This window comes from Bos indicus x Bos taurus, chromosome 8, assembly GCF_003369695.1.
Source record: "Bos indicus x Bos taurus breed Angus x Brahman F1 hybrid chromosome 8, Bos_hybrid_MaternalHap_v2.0, whole genome shotgun sequence".
NCBI lineage: Eukaryota > Metazoa > Chordata > Mammalia > Artiodactyla > Bovidae > Bos > Bos indicus x Bos taurus.
The window spans coordinates 100,906,140-100,926,111 of NC_040083.1; the positions used below are offsets into that span (position 1 = coordinate 100,906,140).

General features: G+C 44.3%; 1 protein-coding gene across 5 annotated transcripts in view; it reads right to left on the reverse strand.

Annotated features, from left to right (window-relative positions):
* The window catches only part of ECPAS (Ecm29 proteasome adaptor and scaffold), a 110,192-nt gene extending 91,424 nt beyond the window's left edge, over positions 1–18,768 (reverse strand). Inside the window, exons 1-2 of one of the 5 annotated variants that reach the window (XM_027550502.1) lie at positions 17,586–17,667; positions 8,894–8,997 (exon numbers count right to left, since the gene is read on the reverse strand). In XM_027550502.1, the coding sequence (XP_027406303.1) occupies positions 8,894–8,915 (22 nt within the window). In that variant the 5' untranslated portion in view covers positions 8,916–8,997; positions 17,586–17,667. Of the gene's footprint in view, positions 1–8,893; positions 8,998–17,585; positions 18,046–18,244 lie in introns of those variants that run through there. The other 4 variants (XR_003512387.1, XM_027550503.1, XM_027550504.1 and 1 more) reach the window with 4 other exon arrangements.
* Between the last annotated feature and the right edge of the window lie 1,204 nt (positions 18,769–19,972).

Sequence of the window (19,972 nt, forward strand, 5' to 3'; positions counted from 1 at the left end):
CAAACCTAACACAATAATGAGATACAATTTCGCACCTTTTACATTAGAAAAATGGGCTTCCCTTGTAGCTCAGCTGGTAAAGAATCTGCCTTCAATGCGGGAAACCTGGGTTTGATCCCTGGGTAGAGAAGATCCCCTGGAGAAGGGAAAGGCTACCCACCCCAGGATTCTGGCCTGGAGAATTCCAAAGACTGTACAGTCCATGGGGTTGCAAAGAGTTGGACACGACTGATCGACTTTCACTTCACGTTAGAAAAAATCTTCAAATGTTGGCAAGAACTGGAAACCAACCAAGAGGAACTGAGGCTTACTGTTCAAGCGGTGTACACCAATACAATCTCCAAGCAACAAGTCTCTAGTTAAGCAGTCTCCACTGTAGCTCAACAGGCACATCCGTTCAACCTGGCAACTCTACTCCAGGGGAATATACTCTAGAGCAGTCTAGTCAAACTAGTCCACCAGCCCTCTAAGAGAGAAGTAACCCTTCTTCCTTCAGTGGGAAAGTCTCACCAGCATAAGAAATGTTAAATAAAATAACAGTGAGAGTTGATTTACATTCTGCCACAAGTGCCCTATTTGCAAGACATAATTCCTCAGTCCTCAGAAAACAACTTCTGTATCACTGTCCTGGAGAAAAACTCCCGGGGAGAGACAAGCACAAGGACAGCTGTAAGAAACTGCTTCGGGCCTTCACTGGTGTCACAGTGGATAAGAATCCACCTGCCAACGCAGGCCACGTGACGTGGGTTGGATCCCTGGTGCAGGAAGGCTTCACGTGCTGCAGGGCAATTAAGCCCATGCACCTCAACGACTGAAGCCTGCGTGCCTGGAGCCCATGTTCTACAACGAGAAGCCGGCGCACCGCAACAAAAGACAATCCCCCGCCTGCCACAACTAGAGAAAGCCTGTGCAAAGCAACAAAGACCCAGCACAGCCAAAAATAAGTGAATAAATAAAAACTTTAAAAAAAGAAAGAAACTGTTCATTGCCACGGGGTTAGTAAATGAAAGAAAGAGCAGAAAAGATCTAAATGTCAGTTACCGGGAAAATGGATAAAGCAAATGTGGCAGGCTCATATAACAATGAAAATACGCAAGAGTCACATGTCACATGGACCAACGTAACAATATCTTAAAAACTAAGATCAAACAAAGGAAGCAAGTTGCAGGATGCTGCTGCTGCTGCTGCTTCAGTTGTGTCCAACTCTGTGAGACCCCGTAGACGGCAGCCCACCAGGCTCCTGCGTCCCTGGGATTCTCCAGGCAAGAACACTGGAGTGGGTTGCCATTTCCTTCTCCAATGCAAGAAAGTGAAAAGTGAAAGTAAAGTCGCTCAGTCGTGTCTGACTCTTCGCGACCCCATAGACTGCAGCCTACCAGGCTCCTCCATCCATGGGATTTTCCAGGCAAGAGTACTGGAGTAGGGTGCCATCGCCTTCTCCGAAGTTGCAGGATATGTACATTATAATTCCACTCATGTCAAGTTTTTCAGTGTGTGTGTGTGTGTGTGTATTGCTTATGATATACACTGCACAGGAAAGACAAGCCCTAGGTGAAAGAGAAGGGAAGGGGAGAGGAGAGGAAAAAAGGAAAATTTGTATAGGGTAACATAGGGAGTCTGAATCTTATCAGTAATGTTTAGTCTTATTAAAAAATAAAAGACCTGAAGTGAACAGCAAAAAATGTACAGATCTGACAAAGATGAGTGGGGACATAACTGTTTCTAAGATTATTCAGTATATTTTTCTTCATACTTGAAATATTTCATTATGTTAAAAAAGAATATACATACATACCATAATAACTGTTTTATGATACTATATAAAAAGAAAATATATCAGTAATTTTTCTTTGTATTTTCATGTACTTTTCAAATATTCTTCAGTAAAAATATATTTCTTTCAGGAAAAATAACATACAGAGAAAATTTTTTTTAAAGAATCCATGTTTCAAGGATAAAGAAATTTAAAACTTGAAAGGAACCTTAAAAGAATATGGGAGAACAAAAACAAGAACATTTACTGTTAGAAACGAAACTGACACGGCCATTGGGAAACTAAACGCTCTTACCACACAATCCGCCAAGTGCCGTCCTTGGCGTTTACCTAAAGGAGCTGAAAACACATGTCCACAGAGAAACCTGCACACGGACGTTTACAGCAGCTTTATTCGTTCAGCCTTACTGCCAACGCTTGGAAGCAACCAAGAGGTCCTTCAGCAAGTGAATGAATAAACTGGTACACACAGACAATGAAATATTACTCAACACTCAACAAAAATGAGCTGTCAAACAATGAAGAGACATGGAAGAACCTTAAAGGCATATTACTATGTGAAAGAAGACGATCTGAAAACACTACATGCTATGATTCTAACTATATGATGTTCTGCAAAAGGAGACAGAAAAAGACCAGCAGTTGCCAGGGAGGAAGAGGGGAGGAGGGATGAATATGACAAGCACAGAGGATTGTAGAGCAGTGAAAATACTCTGCGATATTACAATGATGGATATGTATCATTATACATCTGTCCAAACCCACTGAGGACACAGCACCGAGAGCCAACCAGGGTGTGGACTTCAGAAGAGGGGTAGTTACAATGTGTCAGTGTGGCTCCATCCCTGGTGAGAGATGTGCCATCTGGCGGGCAGGGCGAGGCATATGGGAAACCTCTGTGCCTCCCTGTCAGTCTTGCTGCAAACCTAAAAAAGCCTCTAAAAAACACTTAGTATAGAGGGGAACATAACAGAAACAGAGATTCTTAAATCCCCAAATAAACAATTTTCAGTTTAGCTTATATCAGCTATTATATTCATGTAGGGGAAAAAAAACCTACTAAGAATAAATATATTCATTCACTTTTCATTGAATAATTCTTTGATTCTTATTATTCACCTATCTTCAATTTCTCCAGCTAAAGGGACAGAAAGGATCTTCCTTCCTCCTAACCCTCAAGAAAGAAATAACCCAGGAAAAGTTTAAGGGCTTCATTTCAGTGTTATCTACCATTAGTCACGGATAATTCTGAAAACATATCATTATCCTTGAGAAATAAAACTGTCCAGATAAATCACTCATTCTTCGTAGCTCTCCAAAAAATATAACTTTGGCCTCTGAGTCAGGGAAGAAATGCTATTTTCTCACAGAACTAGACAAGGTGGCTTTCACTCATATTATCACTTAAGGAAAAAATATTTTAAAAAATGAAAAAGAAAGAAGAAAAGAAAAAGCTGCTGCTTCTAAGTCGCTTCAGTCGTGTCTGACTCTGTGTGACCCAATAGACAGCAGCCCACCAGGCTCCCCCGTCCTTGGGATTTTCCAGGCAAGAACACTGGTGGGTTGCCATTTCCTTGAAAAGAAAAAGCATAACTCTCTTTCCTTAGATGAATCACCTCTTCATGACAACTTACACATCAAAACATTCCTTAGAAAGTATGCAAGAAAAGCATTACTGTCAAAAGGACCGGGGCAAGGACTATATTTAAGGTAGTAATTACCCCAGGTGGTGGCATTTCAGAGGATTCTTTTCTGGCTTGCTGGTTTAATTCTATGTCATTACTAATTTATCAGTATTTCATGAGCATGAATTACTTGTGTGAATTAAAAAGAGAAAAATGGTTATTCCAGGGGGACAGGTTTCAGATTTCTTTACATTTGTTTAAATTCTCTACAAACATTATTTTTTTTTCTGAATGTGAAAGCAAATTTTAAATTATAAATAAGGTTGAGAAGCCTGAAGTGGAAGATGAGATTGAAAGGGAAAGCTGAAAATACTTGGACCACTGCTCACAGCATCATTAATCAATTAACAATCCAACACTACAGGATATTTTGAGAAAGATCTGTCAAGTTACCACTGAAATACACTAGACTATTAAAGAATAATTTCACAAGGAAACAGACTCCCTAAAAGTATTCAATTTCTTCTGCTTCACATGTATGTGAATATATTACAGTCAAAAAGCAGTTTTACATGGCCATTTGAGCCTCAAAAGGCCTGTGAGGTGAGCAGCTATTGTCTGCATTTGTAGATGGAAAAAACGGGCTCAGGATCCTGACTGACTTGCCAAAGGTCAAAGCTAATGACACAGAGTCACAAGTTGAACCAAGAGAGGTCTTTAACCTCAAAGTGCACAACAGAACACAGTTACCACCCTCTGAAGTATTAATACTGTTTACTGAAGTAGGTAATATTCGCTTCAACTTACAGACGAGGAAACAGAGCCTAGAAGTCATTGAGAATGCTGAGTAGTAAGTGGCAGGGCTAGGATTCAACCTCCTGGTCCAAGTACCAACCCAAAGCTCCTCCTGAAATGCTAAATTACAGCAAGGCTGAGGCGGAGAAAGCGGGCGGGGATGACGCTAAGCCTTGCTAGACAACTATGAACAACATGACTTTGTACCCTGACCACAGCCAATGTGACAGGAATGGCCCCTGACTCATCCATCTCTTCCTCAGGTGCACAGAGAAGCTGGAAGAACTAGAGGACCTCTAATTCTTAGTTCCAAACCCCTCCTGAGAGCCCCTCTTATATCCGTAAGACTCCCTGATTCCTTATAGTAAGTATCCCATTTTTGCTTACACCACGTTACCACCGGATAAGTAAGTCAAAGTTGCTCAGTTGTGTCTGACTCTTTGCAACCCCATGGACTCTACAGTCCATGGAATTCTCCAGGCCAGGATACTGGAGTGGGTAGCTGTTCCCTTCTCCAGGGGATCTTTCCAAACCAGGAATCAAATCCAGGCCTCCCGCATTGCAGGCAGATTCTTGCCATCTGAGTCACCAGGGAAGCCCTCAGGGAAATTCACCTTACCACTGGGTCCAAATGCAAATAGACAGTCTTTGCCAAGAGGAAAAAAAAAACAGATCTACTTCCATTAAAGTACATTAAAAGGGACTTCCCTAGTGGTACAGTGGTTAAGACCTTGCGTTCCACCACAGGGGATGCAGGTTCAATCCCTGGTAAAGGAACCAAGATCCCACAGGCCTTGCAGCCAGAAAACCAAAACATAAAATAGAAGCAATATGGTAACAGATTAAAAGACTTTAAAAATGGTCCGCATCAAAAAAAAAAAAGTCTTAGGGGAAAAAAGGACATTAAAAAAGTAAGTAGCAGCTACAACATGTAGCATATGCCTGGGGTGAATATCAAAGGAGACAGGAAGTCCTTCCTAAGAGTGGACCAGTCCAGCCACAAAGGACCTTCCCGACCATGCATCACATTACTCCCCACCAGCCGTCCACACTGCAAGAGCTGCTTAAGTGCGCCCTGTGTTCTTTCTGCCCAGCTCTTTTTTTCGACCTAGTCCTCATCCAGGAATACTCTCCCAACCTCTCCTGACCATCTCTCTGTCTCCACATACCCAACTCTTCTCCATTTGAGGTCCAGCTCAAATACTACATGCTTCACACTTACACATCCCTTTCTGGCTCAACAAACTCTCAAAGCCCTTTTCTATATCTCCCCTGGCACTTGTTATCTTTCGCTGTGCATTTTGCCACTGGCCAATCTTCCTTCCCAAGACCGTACAGCTCTGTGAGATGCGCTTCCACATAATGGTACCCATTTGTTCATCCATCTCCAGAATTCTGCAGGTTGAGACACTGTGACTTAGTTTCTTGGTATCCCAGCATTTAATGCAGTGCCTCACAGAAAGAAGCTGCTCAAATACCTGTTGGGTGTATGCAAAATTAATTCCTCATGCACTGGAAAAGCTATTTCGGTTGATAACTCTGCAGCAAAGGAAAGGAGGGGATTGGTAGCAATTCATTACACATGATATCAGAATCTCTTCAGAAAGGGACTGTATGTTTTTAATATCATAAGTGCTTAAGGCTTTTTTAAAAAAAGAAGAGGTAGAGGGAAATCCAGAAGGTTTGAAGGTGACAGACCTGTTCTGCTCCAAATAAGGTGGGGTACAGAAGTTATCGCAAAGAGAAGGATAGGAGAAAAAAAGAAAGATGGAAGGGGAGGACAGACCAGGAAAGGGCAGAAGTCAAGGCCTTTCCCCATGACTCCCTACATCCAAGAGTTAAGAGCTGCTTTAGAGCTAAGTGAATTCCTGAAATGCTTAGGGAGAGAGGGGTGTGTCTACGTGTCTGTGTGCATCTGTGTGTGTGTGTGGGTGTCACCAGTGAAACACGTAGGTTTCATGTCCAAATTAACAAGGGTGTGTATGTGTATGTGTCTGTCTGTGTGTGTGTGTATCACCGGCGAAACGCATGGGTTTCATGTCCAAACTGACAAGGGTTTTCAGAAATGGGGCCCAGAAGCCAAGAAAAGCATTAACTTAAACTAAAAAATTCACAAAAATTGGATGTGATAGAGTGCAGGCATAGTGCAGTGAGTCCCTCTGGACTTTGACAATCTCTTCAATTAGGAGATAAAGGCTAAAACTACGAAGAAGGACGCCCTAACTGGAATCTAGATTTTATATGTAATACTCAATCTCTTCTGGCAGATCAATCTGCCAGAATTAAAAAATCTAACCACATACCAACTGGTAGTGACAGTCCACATCATCTATTGAAATTCCCAGGTGGCTCAGATAGTAAATCATCTGCCTGCAATGTGGGAGACCTGTTTGATCCCTGGGTCAGGAAGATCCTCTGGAGAAAGAAATGGCAACCCACTCCAGCACTTTTGCCTGAAAAAGTCCATGGACGGAGGAGCCTGCAGTGGGCTGCAGTCCATGGGATCGCAAAGAGTCGGACACGACTGAACAACTTCACATCTACTGATTTCTATTTACCATTTTGGGTCACCAAATGTCACTCTAATACTTGGCAAAATCTAAATGAGATCAGTAGGATACTTCTTTGGGAATTAATGCTTACAACTGTGATGTCATTCTGTGTTTTTAAAGATAAGCTTGCCCCTGTTTCCCACTTTTTTTTTTTAAGGAACTCATTAAACACAAATGTATTAAAAAGAAAATGTGGAGGAGTCCAGCAGTAAATACAAATATAGTAACACGAGCGGGGTCGGGGGCGATGGAGGGAGGGGGAGGTGCGGAATCCATTCCCAGTGGGAGATAATCCACCATGGTGCCTGCGGCAGTTGCCTCCCTCCAGCCAGGGCAGCCTGAGAACCCAGCAGGCAGTAGATAAGAAACTTCTCAGGCAATGATGTCCTGAGCAGGAGGTTCCAGCTGACAAAGTCCCTGCTGAGACTCCTTCACCCCAGAACCAAGGCAATCAGACAAGCCATCTTCCTGTTCCCCAACCCACCAGTCTTAAATACCCCCAGGGGCCAAGCAGACACTCCCCTGTGGAAACCCCTGCATCAGGATGCACTAGTGACTAGACTCTTTCCAGGGAAGCGGAAAGTGGCCGGCCTTCTTCAGCTACTTCAGAAGTCCTAGCCATCTGCATATTTCAGGCTACTTTAAGCCCACTACCAACCCATGATAGCCCAGAGCAATGCTCTCCCCTCCCTGCTCACACACACACAGCCCCTCACTCCCCCGCTGACCAACCCCTGCAACAGCACACACAAAGAGGGTGGGGTGGAAGAAATGACAGTTGGCTTGGCAGGGCTGGGTCAAGTGAAGAAACAGCAGTGCTCACCTGTGCCCTAGATTTAATGAACGTGCGCCAAACTCCAGACGCACTGAGGGCCACAAACACTCCCAACCCCCAGAGAGGCCCTCTTCCCCAGAGACAGTCGCTGGCAGAGGCCAGTCAGAAGTCAGTGTTAGTAAACTGATGAGCAGAAAGATTAGTTCAGCTTATGAAAGTCGGCTTAAAGGAAATGATACATACTATGCAAGAGGTCAGACTGCATACAAGTCAAATGTGTGCTGGTTGAGATCCACCCAAAGCAGTTAATTACTTACGACAACCCTCACTTGGATCTGTAAACTCTGGAAAGCTTTTTATTTAAGTCATTATTTAAATCCCAGCATTTGTGGTTTGACCTGCTTGCCTTCAGTCTATTATAAATTAACACATCTATCCATGTAGGCCCAAAAGCTCGAAGAAAGAATCTAGGCGCAGATAATGTCCTCATTTCTCTCCTAAACCCTTTACCCAACCTTTCAATTTTCCACTTTTCTGTTATGGAACAAAAATATGTGAAATAGCAAAAATAAACTCAAGTTTATTCTAAAGTTGAACTTTGGTTTACAAAATATTCCATTCATTTCATCACTCAAAATTCCACCTAAATGAATTAAGGCATCATACACCATTAGCAGCAAAGTACACACCAAGAAACAGTAGCATGACTGGGCGAAGAGGAATCCAGTAGTTAAATTGAAAGACAGCAACAAAATGTACCTTTGGACCGAAGCTACAAAATCTCAGGTACTCGTGGATGTTGAACTCATAATATCAGAGAATTACAATCTGAATTTAAAGCTTCAATCACAGGACTATCCAGTGTCACCCAAGAGTGAACCTGACACCATATTCTTGCTCAGCCTCAGAATGAAGCAGAATTAACGGCTTTTCCATCACAGTGCATGTCAAATTGGCAGAATTAGGAATACCCAATTACCATGATGATGCCTTTCTCGATACCTCTTTTCACAAATAAAACAAACCCATGATGACCCTCCTGGAGCACATAAAGTCGTGCTTTTTTGGTTGTGGTATACAATACTACTGGTGAACTAACACCCACACCCTTTTCCTTGCACACACTGCTAAGCAACACCTTTAAGTTTTATCTTTTCCTTGATAATTTTTTAAATGTTAATGTTTATGTGATAACGACAGACTAGAAGCTTCACATAAATAAAAACTAATATGAAGTTCACTGGTTCTCTCAGGACAGTCAGAGGAGAAAAACCCATGAAGATCTTGTGGGGGAAAGCTACTTGATAAATTTATGCATTTTTAAATGCTACTACAAAAAATGCACACATCCTAAGGAACTAAATCTACTAACCTCTACAATCAATGTGATACATGGTTTATCCAGTCTTGACAAAAATCCTCTGGATCACCAATGGTATGTTCATCCACTCGTACATATGCAATTGTATAAAGAATCTATTATTTAGAACACCAGGAAAAAAAAAACAATTAAAAGATTTATATTTATAGCTACCATTTAAAAGAACAAAATAAGCAATTTTCATTTTTATGCTAAGATCTCCTACTTTGATGCATGCCCTGCTTTTGCAAATTCAGAATAAGGGGGGAAATTACAGTCATTACCAAACTGGAGAAATAGTAAGGAACATGTCCATAAATAAAATTTGGTGTGTAGAAATAAGGTCCTACTGTATGGGACAGGGAACTATATTCAATATCCTGTAATAAACCATAATGTAAAATAACATGAAAAGGAATAAATATGTATAACAAGCACTTTGCTGTACACCAGACACAACATTGTAAATCAAGTATGCTAAGTTAAAGAAAAATTGAGTGTGTAGAAGTAATACGCTAATACTTTATATATTTTATATATATATACATACATATATATGTATATACACACACACATACTGGTAGTTATTAAGGCTAGAAAACTCCAATAAACATACATACTGTGCGTGTACATATATATCATAAACATACAAAACTTTATATTACAATTAGAACAAAGTGTCTGATTTATACCATATTTTTATAAGAGCATTAGTGGGTGGGCACACATGTTATTAACACATTACAACAATTGAGAATGTAAATGGCTGATAGTCATTACCGTGGGAACCTTTGCCCTCTTTTGACACTTTTGATCCCCTTCCCTGGTTCTTTCTGACTTCCTCTCAACCTTATCTATGCATGGCCCCAGACAGCTGTCTTCTGGACAATCTGTCCCCATCACCCCACATTCTCCCAAGCCTCAGAATCAAAGTTCCCACACATCTGCAACCCGTGTGCCCAGCACTATACCAAAGTCCTTAGCGTATATCATCTCTTTCCACTCTTAGAACAACCCTGTAAAAGAGCTCTGTTATCCCACTTTACAAATGAGAAATTCAGGCCCCAAAGTTAGGTCCTTTGACATTAAAACTTAAAAACGGCAGGGATTTCCCCAGTGGTCCAGTGGTTAAGAATCTATCTTTCAATGAAGGGTATGCAGGTTGGTTCCCTGGTCTGGGAACTGAGATCCCACCTGCTACAGGCCAACTAAGCCTGTGCGATGCTACCAGAGAGAAGCTTGCAAGTCGTGACTAAGACCTGAAGCAACCAAATAAATATCTAAAAAAAATAAAATGTGGCAAGATCAGGATTCAAAACTAGTTCTGACTTCAAGGCCAGAGGTTTTAGTCACCGTTCGAAACAGTCTCCCTAGACAACTCAACATGGGTGCCTCAATAATTTAACCCATTCATTCAACAAATGATTTACTGTTTCTTGAACACAAACCTGTTCTCTCTTATCTCTATTCTTAACTCCCAAAATCTGTCTAGAGGCCACATTCTCTCTCCTTGTAATCTCTCAGGTAGATTCTTAGAATCATCTCTAACTCCTCCAATGAATAACTCCCTACTATTCAGCCAATAGTTTCTGCCTATTTTCAGGATTTTAGATTATATTACCTGTCGAATCCACTTCTACTATCCCAGTTCAGACCTTAAGCTTCTGCTAACTTGGCTACTGTAATATTTACCTTTCTTTTAGCCTTGCTGCTCTTGGTCTCTGGACCCTTGCAATCAATGTTAACATCAGGGCCACCTGTTAAACTTATAAAAGGATCTACTCATGTTACATTCCCTGCTTAAAAGCCTTTGATGCTCCTCTACTGTCTACAGAACAAAGTTCAGACTAGTTGTGTTGGCATTCCTATGCAAGCCAGTCCCAAGCTATCTTCCCAGCTTTACTTCCTACCACCATTCCTCACCAAGAATAATAATTTATATAGAATTTAACTGTCTGTACAGTGCATTAACATGTATATTAAGCCTAACAACTCTGCATTTCTTATGGGAAAGAAACAGAGACTTAGTAAGGTAATATAATTTGCTCAAGATCTCAAACTGTAAAAGGCAGAAAGGGCCAAGCACCTTAACTCCAATCTTTAACTCCTTTCCCAGAATTTCATGCAGCCATCATATATCAGACTCACTTGGACTTTCTCTAAAAATACATATTTTTCAATCTCTATGTCTTAGCTCAAGTAATGTTCCGTTAACCTGGACTACAATGTCTCACTCCTTGACATTTCTAAAGAATTATGTTAGGCATTTTTCATATCATACTTCCAATCAGTTATTTATATTTATATATAAACCTCCCTCTACGCTGGGGCTTCCCTGGTGGCTCAGGCGGTATAGACTCTGCCTGCACTGCAGGAGTCCCGAGTTTGATCCCTGGGTCAGGAAGATCCCCTGAAGGGAATGGCTACCCACTCCAGTATATTTGCCTGGAGAATTCCATGGACAGAGGAACCTGACAGGCTACAATCCATGGTGTCACAAAGAGTCAGACATGAGTGAGCAACTAACGAAAAAAACGACACTGAATGATAAGCTCTATGAGGCCAGGACCATAAGCTAGTCACTCCATTTTTAAAGTCTGCTTATTGAACCCGAAAATGTGTGGGGAAAACAAGGCCTGTAAGACAGCAAGCATCACAGCAGAGACTGGCCAGGACTGAAACCAGAGACCAGCAACTTGGATCAGACCATCTGAGCACACTGGCAGTGCCTACAATTTTAACAGCTATCTTCTGAACAAAGTCGAATGCCCCAGTGCCGATTATTCTCGCCTACATTGGCCCTTATGAAATATTACAAGTTAGTGCAAGCAGAATTTAAAACAAGATGAGGTAGAAGTGAAAAACAACAAGTTATAAAAAGCAGAAATACCATCGCTATTTTCCATTGTAACCTTCCTTTTTGGCTAAGTAACCAAAACGGAGATGATACTGGCTTGATTTAGCCTGTTTACACAGTTCAGCTCAGCTGCATGCATGGCTGCCATTAAAACAGCCATCTCTCGGGGGCTATTTCAGTGTGCTCAGACTCATGTTCACCTACACAGCTACACTTAGAGCCTCCCCGTCTCATTCCCTAAAAGAGCCACTAAGATGCCTGGCACTGGCAGAGACTCTCTCAGAAGACATATGACATGATGACTATCTAGCCAACATCTGAAAATTAAAGTGGCTGTGTCAAGTGGTCAAGTTGAGTAGCATCAATGTCTTTGAGAGTCCAGGCTGTTGCTCCTTCCGGAGTCGCCTTTACCCCAATGAAGATCAGGTTCTAAGGATGCCTTAGAATTATACAGCCCAAAATATGAAACCAATGAACAGCTGACCAGGTGAAAAGTCTCAAATGCTTCCTCCCCTCAGTCAGAAATCTCCCTACCCACTGCTAAAATATAACTACAATGTCAACATTTCCATGCATTGGCAGAGGATAATATTAGAGGAAAAACTAGTCCACATGCCTTGCACTGAATTTCATCCCATTCCAAACAGTTACATTACCCTAAATATAAAGAAAGAAAACTACAGACTGTGATCTTAAGTAATTTACAAACTCGATTTCAGAACTGCCTTTAACAGTCAGAAATAATCGTTCTCTATTTCAGCATCTTCCCCCAAAATCTATTATGTCCTATTCAATGAACATCAGAATCTTGTAACATTTTATACACTATAAGAGGTTTCTTCTGGAGGCTAGCAAGACATTGGGAAAAAAGCCATGCTGATCTTCTTATAAACTGCAGTTTCCCTTTCAGAGACAGCAGTACAACGGTAGCATGGGATTAACATAAATTCTGGAATCAAAGAATCTGAGTTCAAGCCCCAGCTCTGTAATATGAGGACAGCTCCACCAGACAATAACTACCAAAGTCACGGGGTTGTAAGGATTCAATCAATTAATATGTACAAAGTGATCAGAACACAACAGTAAGCTCTCAATAAACATTAGCTTTACCATTGTTCTATTACAATCACCTGATTCAAAGTGACAATGGCAGGATGTTTGTGCAAGGATAAAACATTTTAACAAATTCCAACCCAAGATTATCCTGCTTACCTTTTGGCAACCTTCATACATGATACCACTCCATGACACTACTCGGAAAAAAAAGAGAGAGGGAGAGGGAGAAAAGAAAAGAGAAGAGAAAGAGAAGAGTAAAAGACAAGCCTACCCATCAGTTCTCCTCCTCAGGAGCTCCTAGAGTGTGGTAGCAGATACGACTGAGAGCTACAGATGCCATTTAAATTTTTAACATGCATATCACTCCAAGTGCAATGGTAAAACGCAAAGATTTAAAATCTATAGAAAGGCAGTGTTACCAGCTACACATCTCAAAATAACACACCTGAGGACCAAAACTGTTAATATTACTCTGCTGCTGCTAAGTTGCTGCTAAGTCGCTTCAGTCGTGTCCGACTCTGTGCGACCCCATAAACGGCAGCCCACCAGGCTCCCCTGTCCGTGGGATTCTCCAGGCAAGAACACTGGAGTGGGTTGCCATTTCCTTCTCCAGTGCATGAAAGTGAAACGTGTAAGTGAAGTCGCTCAGTCGTGTCCAACTCCTAGTGACCCCATGGACTGCAGCCTACCAGGCTCCTCTGTCCGTGGGATTTTCCAGGCAAGAGTACTGGAGTGGGTTGCCACTGCCTTCTAGTATAATCTGTAACAACTCATACAGTTTGGTCCTGACATATCTCTTTACATGTAGTCTTCCTCTTTCTTCTCAATAGTATTTTAATTCCATCAGCAGACTTCTTTTGTCGCCCACAGCAGTGTTAAAAAGCAGTCAGATAACTGGATTAAAGTAACATGTAGCTGAGAATTTAGGAATGCATCTGACTTCATCTCTTCATCAGCATGAACACTCTATGACAGGGGTCCCCAGCCTCCAGTTTCCTATTAGGAAGCCAGCCACATAGCAGGAGGTGAGCTTCAGGCAAGCAGGCTTCATCTGTATTGACAGCCACTCCCCATCACTCACATTACCACCTGAGCTCCGCCTTCTGTCAGATCAGCATATGATTCTCAAAGAAGTGCAAATCCTACTGTGAGCTGTGCATGCAAGGGATCTAGTTTGCTCCTTCTTTATGAGAATCATCCCCAAACCACTCCCCACCTCCAGTCCATGGAAAAACTGTCTTCCACAAAACCGGTCCCTGGTGCCCAAAAGGAGGAGGCCTGCTGCTCTATGGTACACCGAGGTACAGCCTAAAGGCTGGCTACCAATGCCATTGAGCCATCTGCGATCCAACTCTAACTACCACCTACTAGCTGTGGGATCTTGGGAGTCTAAAATGCCTGTTTTACATGCCATAAAACAGCAGTAATAACTTTACCTACCCCTTAGGATTATATTGACGAATAAAACAATATATACAAAGCACTTAAAACAATGCTAGTGCTGAAATACTGAAGTGTACTGTTGTCTCCAATTCACTTTGAAACCCATCAAAATAAGATGGATTGAGTACCTAATGCCACTGAACTGTACACTTAAAAATGGTTAAGATGGTAAATTTTGTTACGTATGTGTATCTTACCACAATCCTTTTTTAAACAAAAATAACAAAATAATTAAAATAACATTTTAAAGTGTGGCTTGAAAATGGACAGATATGTGATAAAGCCAGTAGTGAAACATCATATGTAGAATCTAGGTAGTGGGATATGAAGGTTTATTTTCAACTTTTCTGTATGTTTGTGAAGATTTTTATTATAAAATATTGGGGGGAGGGAACAATGCTGGCATATAGTAGTTAGCTTTTATTATCATCTACTGGGGCTTCCCTGGTGGCTCAGATGGTAAAGAATCCGTGTGCCAATGCAGGAGATGTGCCGTTCAATCCCCGGGTCCGAAAGACCCCCTGAAGAAGAAAACAGCAACCCACTCCAGTATTTCTGCCTGGGAAATTCCATGGACAGAAGACCGTGGTGGACTACAGTCGATAGAGTCATACAGAGTCAGACACGACTGAGCAACGAAGCATACAGCACACACATCATCTACTAGTCATAAATAACAACCAGCAAACATTCAGATACTTAGCTCCTTTTTTTTTTTTACAGCCATCTCTCCTTTTATTACAGCCTTTCTGAAACTGAAAGTGATTTACGTTCCTTATATATATGTGCAGTATATTATGACTGTAATTTCAAGTTAAATTATTCTGAGGTATAAACTACCAAGTATTTAATCTCTCCTTAAACACAGAAACCAAGTCAACAGACATCTGTAGTCAATGACTGGGGATGTAACCAAACAGAACAATGAAAAGGCAAGGACTGGAATAACTTCCTCCTAACTTTTCCAGTAGCTGCTAAAGCCAATAAATTTCTTAACCAGAAGAACTGCCAACATGTTACCAGGTACCTGGTGTACAGGAGTACACTGCACGCATACAAATACATCAGCCTCTGAAGAACGAGACCCAATTCTTCCTCAAGTTTTAGTCCCCATTCCAACTAGTAATGAATAGTTTAATGTGTTTAGTGGTATAACATGAATTCAGGTATCTTGCAGTGGAACCATTTAGAAAGTCAGACCACCTCACACTCCTTGGGATGGCTGCTATCAAAATACAGAAAATAACAAGTGCTGGCAAGGTTCTAGAAAAAAACTGGACCCCTTTGTTTACTGCTGATGGGAACATAAAATGATATAGCCACTGTGGAAAACAGGATGGCAGTTCCTAAAAAAATTAAAAATAGAATTATCATATCATACAACAATCCCACTTTGGGGTATACATACAAAAGAACTGGAAGCACAGTCTCAGAGATACATGCACATTCATATTCAAGCAGCAATAGTCACAACAGATAAAACATACCAGCGTGTCCATCGACAGACAGATGAGTGGATGAGAAAATATGATATATACATACAATGGAATATTAGCCTTAAAAAGGAAGAAAATCCCGTCACATGGCACAGCATGGATGAACCCTAAGGATATTATGCCAGATGAAATAAGCCAGTCACAAAATGACAAATCTTGTATGAGTCCACTTTCGAGATATCTACAGACATCAAAATCATAGAGACAGAAAGTAGAATGGAGGCTGTCAGGGGCTGGGAGGAGGAGGGGGAGGGATTTAGTGAGCAGTGAACTTCAGTTGTGCAAGATGAAAAGTATTCTCAAGGTAAATGGTGGTCATGGTTGCATAACAATATGAATGTCCTTAGGACCACTGGCCTGTACAGTTAAAAATTGTTATGATGGTAAATTTCATGGTACGTTTATCACAATAACAAAAAATGGAAGAACAAAGATCAGGGAGCTGACCTCCCCAGAAGGCCTGGTGGTGCTCCAGCTTGGCAATAACAGGCAAGCAACAACTCTGTAACTATCAGCCCCTGTCTATCTCTAACCACTGCAAGAGACCCAATCTACCCAGGCTCTGCATCCTACCCAGGGTCACATCAATTCTTTATTTCAGCTTCAAAATGACCAAACACCACTGCTGCTACACCAGTTTTGTGTCAAAGCAGCAAGGAAATTTAACTCTCTAAACACGCCTCCTCTTTAAAACACGGATAATTTCTACCTACCTGCTTTAGTAGGCTGTTACGAGGGGAAAAGTGAGATCATGCATATTAAAGTAGCTTTAAACAGCCAAAGACCAAAGAAACAGAAATTATTATTATGTGTACAACTACTTTCATATGGAAATTGAGAGAGGGAGCTGTAACAATAGAAACTTCCCAAGGCTTGCGACACCTGTCCCAGGTTTCATTCCATTTAAAACTCACAGCATCCCTAAATAATACCTTTCTTGTTTTTGATCATAAACTGAAGGGCAGCACGAAGAAACCCAACACTTCAACTTAAAGCTTTACATCCAAACACCACCAAACGCAATCAGAAATTATCTTACAGGTCCTAGGAAAATTCGATTTTTTTGACCCCCAGCGTGGGCCTGCGGCGCCCGGGAACTACACTTCCCACAAAGCACCGAGGCGAACCCGGGCGGCGGGCGGAGCGGCCTGCGATTCAGGGTGACCACCGCTCTCCCCGAATGTGGATCGCCGTCCCCCGGAAAACTGCAACGTTTAAGGTCAAGTGTGCACTGGCTCTCCTTTCCCAGAGCGCTGTCACCCCGAGGCTTCCCCTGCAGCCAGCACCGCGACCCTCTCTGCCCTCCTGTCCTTCCTGCTCCACCTGAGGGTCACCGCCTATTCTTGACCTTTCCGCTGATTTCCATAGTGTCACAACACGGCACCTTCTCCCCCTCCCCGAAAGTGCTATTTCCAGAACTCGCCCCACAGTCAAGACCGGAGGAATCTACGGAGGGGTCAGACGGGACGGTGGGCACAGCCCGCCACCCTGGGGCTCCGGCCGCTCCGCCAGCCCAGCCTCCGCGGGCAGGGGGACTAGGCTTCCCCCCCATACACACCAAGCCGAGGCGGATCGCACACAGAGGGCTTCTCCCCGGGCTCCGGTTTCAATTTCGCAACGTGACGGTGCAAAGCTGAGGCCTACAAACGCCAGCGGTGGCGGCGGCCCGCCCGCCCACCAGGCCCGAGCGCCCCAGCCCCCCACACGCCGCAGCCGCCGCCCGCCCGTGCGTCCGTCCAGCCCGTCCCGCCCGGCGACACGACCCTCCCGTCCGGCCCCGGCCGCCGCCCCCGCCCCGGCTCGGCGCGGCGCCGGCTCCGGCTCGCGGCCGCAGGCTTGCCGTGGCACTTACTCAGCTCGTCCTGGGAGGCGGAGGCGGCGGCCGCAGCCATGTTGCGCCGGGGAGGGAGGGAGGGGCCGGAGGGGGAGGGCGCGGACGGGCGGCGCGGGGGGCTCGCCGCTCGCGGTGCGGCGGGGGCCGGGAGCCGCCTCCGGTCGCTCGGCGTGGGCCGCGCTGCGCCCGCGAGGCCCGCCCGCCCGCCGCCGCCGCCTGCGTCCTCCTCGCTGCACGCGTCGCTCTCGCAGTACTCCGCGAGCTCGCAGCTGGGGCGCTCCCGCAGCCCCGCGCCTCTGCGGAGCAGCCGCCGTCCGTCGGCCGAGTCCCCCGTGCGCTCGGCCCGCGCGGCGGCTCTGCGGCTCCGCGCCGCGCTCGCCCGACTCACGCCGGTTTTATATTTAGAAAGAGCTGAGCCATCCTCCCAGCGGCCCCCCCGCCGGGCCCCTCGCGCGCCCGCCTGCCCGCCCTCGCTCGCTCGCTCGCTCGCGGCTCGTCCTGCCCACCTGCCGCCGCCCGCCCCGCGCGCGGGAGCCGGCCCCGCGTGCGCTCCCCGCGCGGACCCCGCACGCTGCGGCCTGCGCGGGCGGCCCGGCCTAGCCGCTTCCTCACCCGCCCCTCCGCGCCCGCGCAGCCTGTGGCGGCCCCGGAGCGGAACAAACGCGCGGGCCTCTGACCTGAGTCCGAGCCGGTCTCCATGCCGGGGATGCTGCGCTCGGCGCCGCGACGCGGGCGCCCAGAAGTGAGGCGAGCGGCGAGCTCGGCCCCCGAGGAGCCGGGCGCCGCCGTCCGTGAGGGGCTTGGCCGAGCTGGCCCGGGCTGCCCCGGCCGGGGGAAATCCTCGAGGCCGGGCCGGAGCTCTTTCTGTAAAGGTCTGTGGCTGTCACGTTGGCTGGTCCCGACCTGGAGAAACACGCCCGTCCAAAGGAAGAGACGTGGACTCGGAAAAGTAAAGCTGGGTTCGGAGTCGGCGGGAGGAAGCCCCGCCCTGCGCCTCCCGCCGAACTTCTCAGCCCTGCCGCTGACTCAGTCCCGGGCGAGCCCCGGCGCGGCGGTCGGCCCCCGACCCTGCTCGCTGGGCTTCCTTAATACTTAAAGGCAGTCATAGAGTAGGTTTCTGATGCTCTTAGGAACTAGGACTACCCAGTGAGGGAAGATCACTACTCCAACTAAAAGTTCAATAAACTAGGATTTTTAAAGTTCAAATGCAAGTTTGTATACTTACAGGAGCTGTTTTCTTACATTTTTGTTGTAATCCCTACGTTCTTTTTGGTAACCCGAGTAATTGAGTTTGAATACAGTGATTTAAACTTTACGCCTTGTTTGTCCGTGACGTCACTTAACTAAGGCGTTTGCATAATTGCTTTACTTCAAGTGATACTGAAGTTATGTACTGGCATAACAAATTAGGTACAAGATCAGGTACATTTTTTTGTGTGTATAAGAAGAAATTAAGATCCTAAGTGAGTTGAAATTGTGTTTATCCCTAAAAGAAACCTATAAAAACCTAGTTAATGTCTTGAAAAATGAATACGTACCATTCCAGATGTAACTTATGCAAGTTACAAGATACTTACACAACAGTAAAGACGTTTATGTCCTTGATTGCTTTTATTATAGAAATTATACACGATCTTTGCAAAAATTTTAAATATTCAGAATTTAAAAGTGAAAGTGAAAGAAAGCCCTTGCGCCCTCCCACCATCCCACTCGCCAGAGAAAACTACAGGTTAACGGGTACAAGTACTTGAGTGTGCATCCTCCAAGGCCTTGTCTCTGTGTACACATGTATAAAGCCCCCAAAGTAAATAAGTAAGGAGGGGGTTCAGATTCATGATAAAAGTTCTGTATCACTGTTTTTCCCCCCCGTAAATATTGTGCCACGTTAACTCAAAAAGCTCTACACCACCACCACTGTTTTTGTTGATGACTTCATAGCATGTTAAGTTAACCAATCCCTTGTTTTTTTTTTTTTAATTTTATTTTATTTTTAAACTTTACAATATTATATTAGTTTTGCCAAACATCGAAATGAATCCGCCACAGGTATACTCGTGCTCCCCATCCTGAACCCTCCTCCCTCCTCCCTCCCCATACCCTCCCTCTGGGCCGTCCCAGTGCACCAGCCCCAAGCATCCAGCATCGTGCATCGAACCTGGACTGGCGACTCGTCTCATACATGATATTACACATGTTTCAATGCCATTCTTCCAAATCTCCCCACCCTCTCCCTCTCCCACAGAGTCCACAAGACTGATCTGTACATCAGTGTCTCTTTTGCTGTCTCGTACCCAATCCCTTTTTTTGAGGACGTTTTGCTTCTTTTGTTTGATGGTGACACGAAAATCGATGAACTATTTGCAAACAACACAATACCGAAAATATAGTTTGTCCCCCACCTCCCT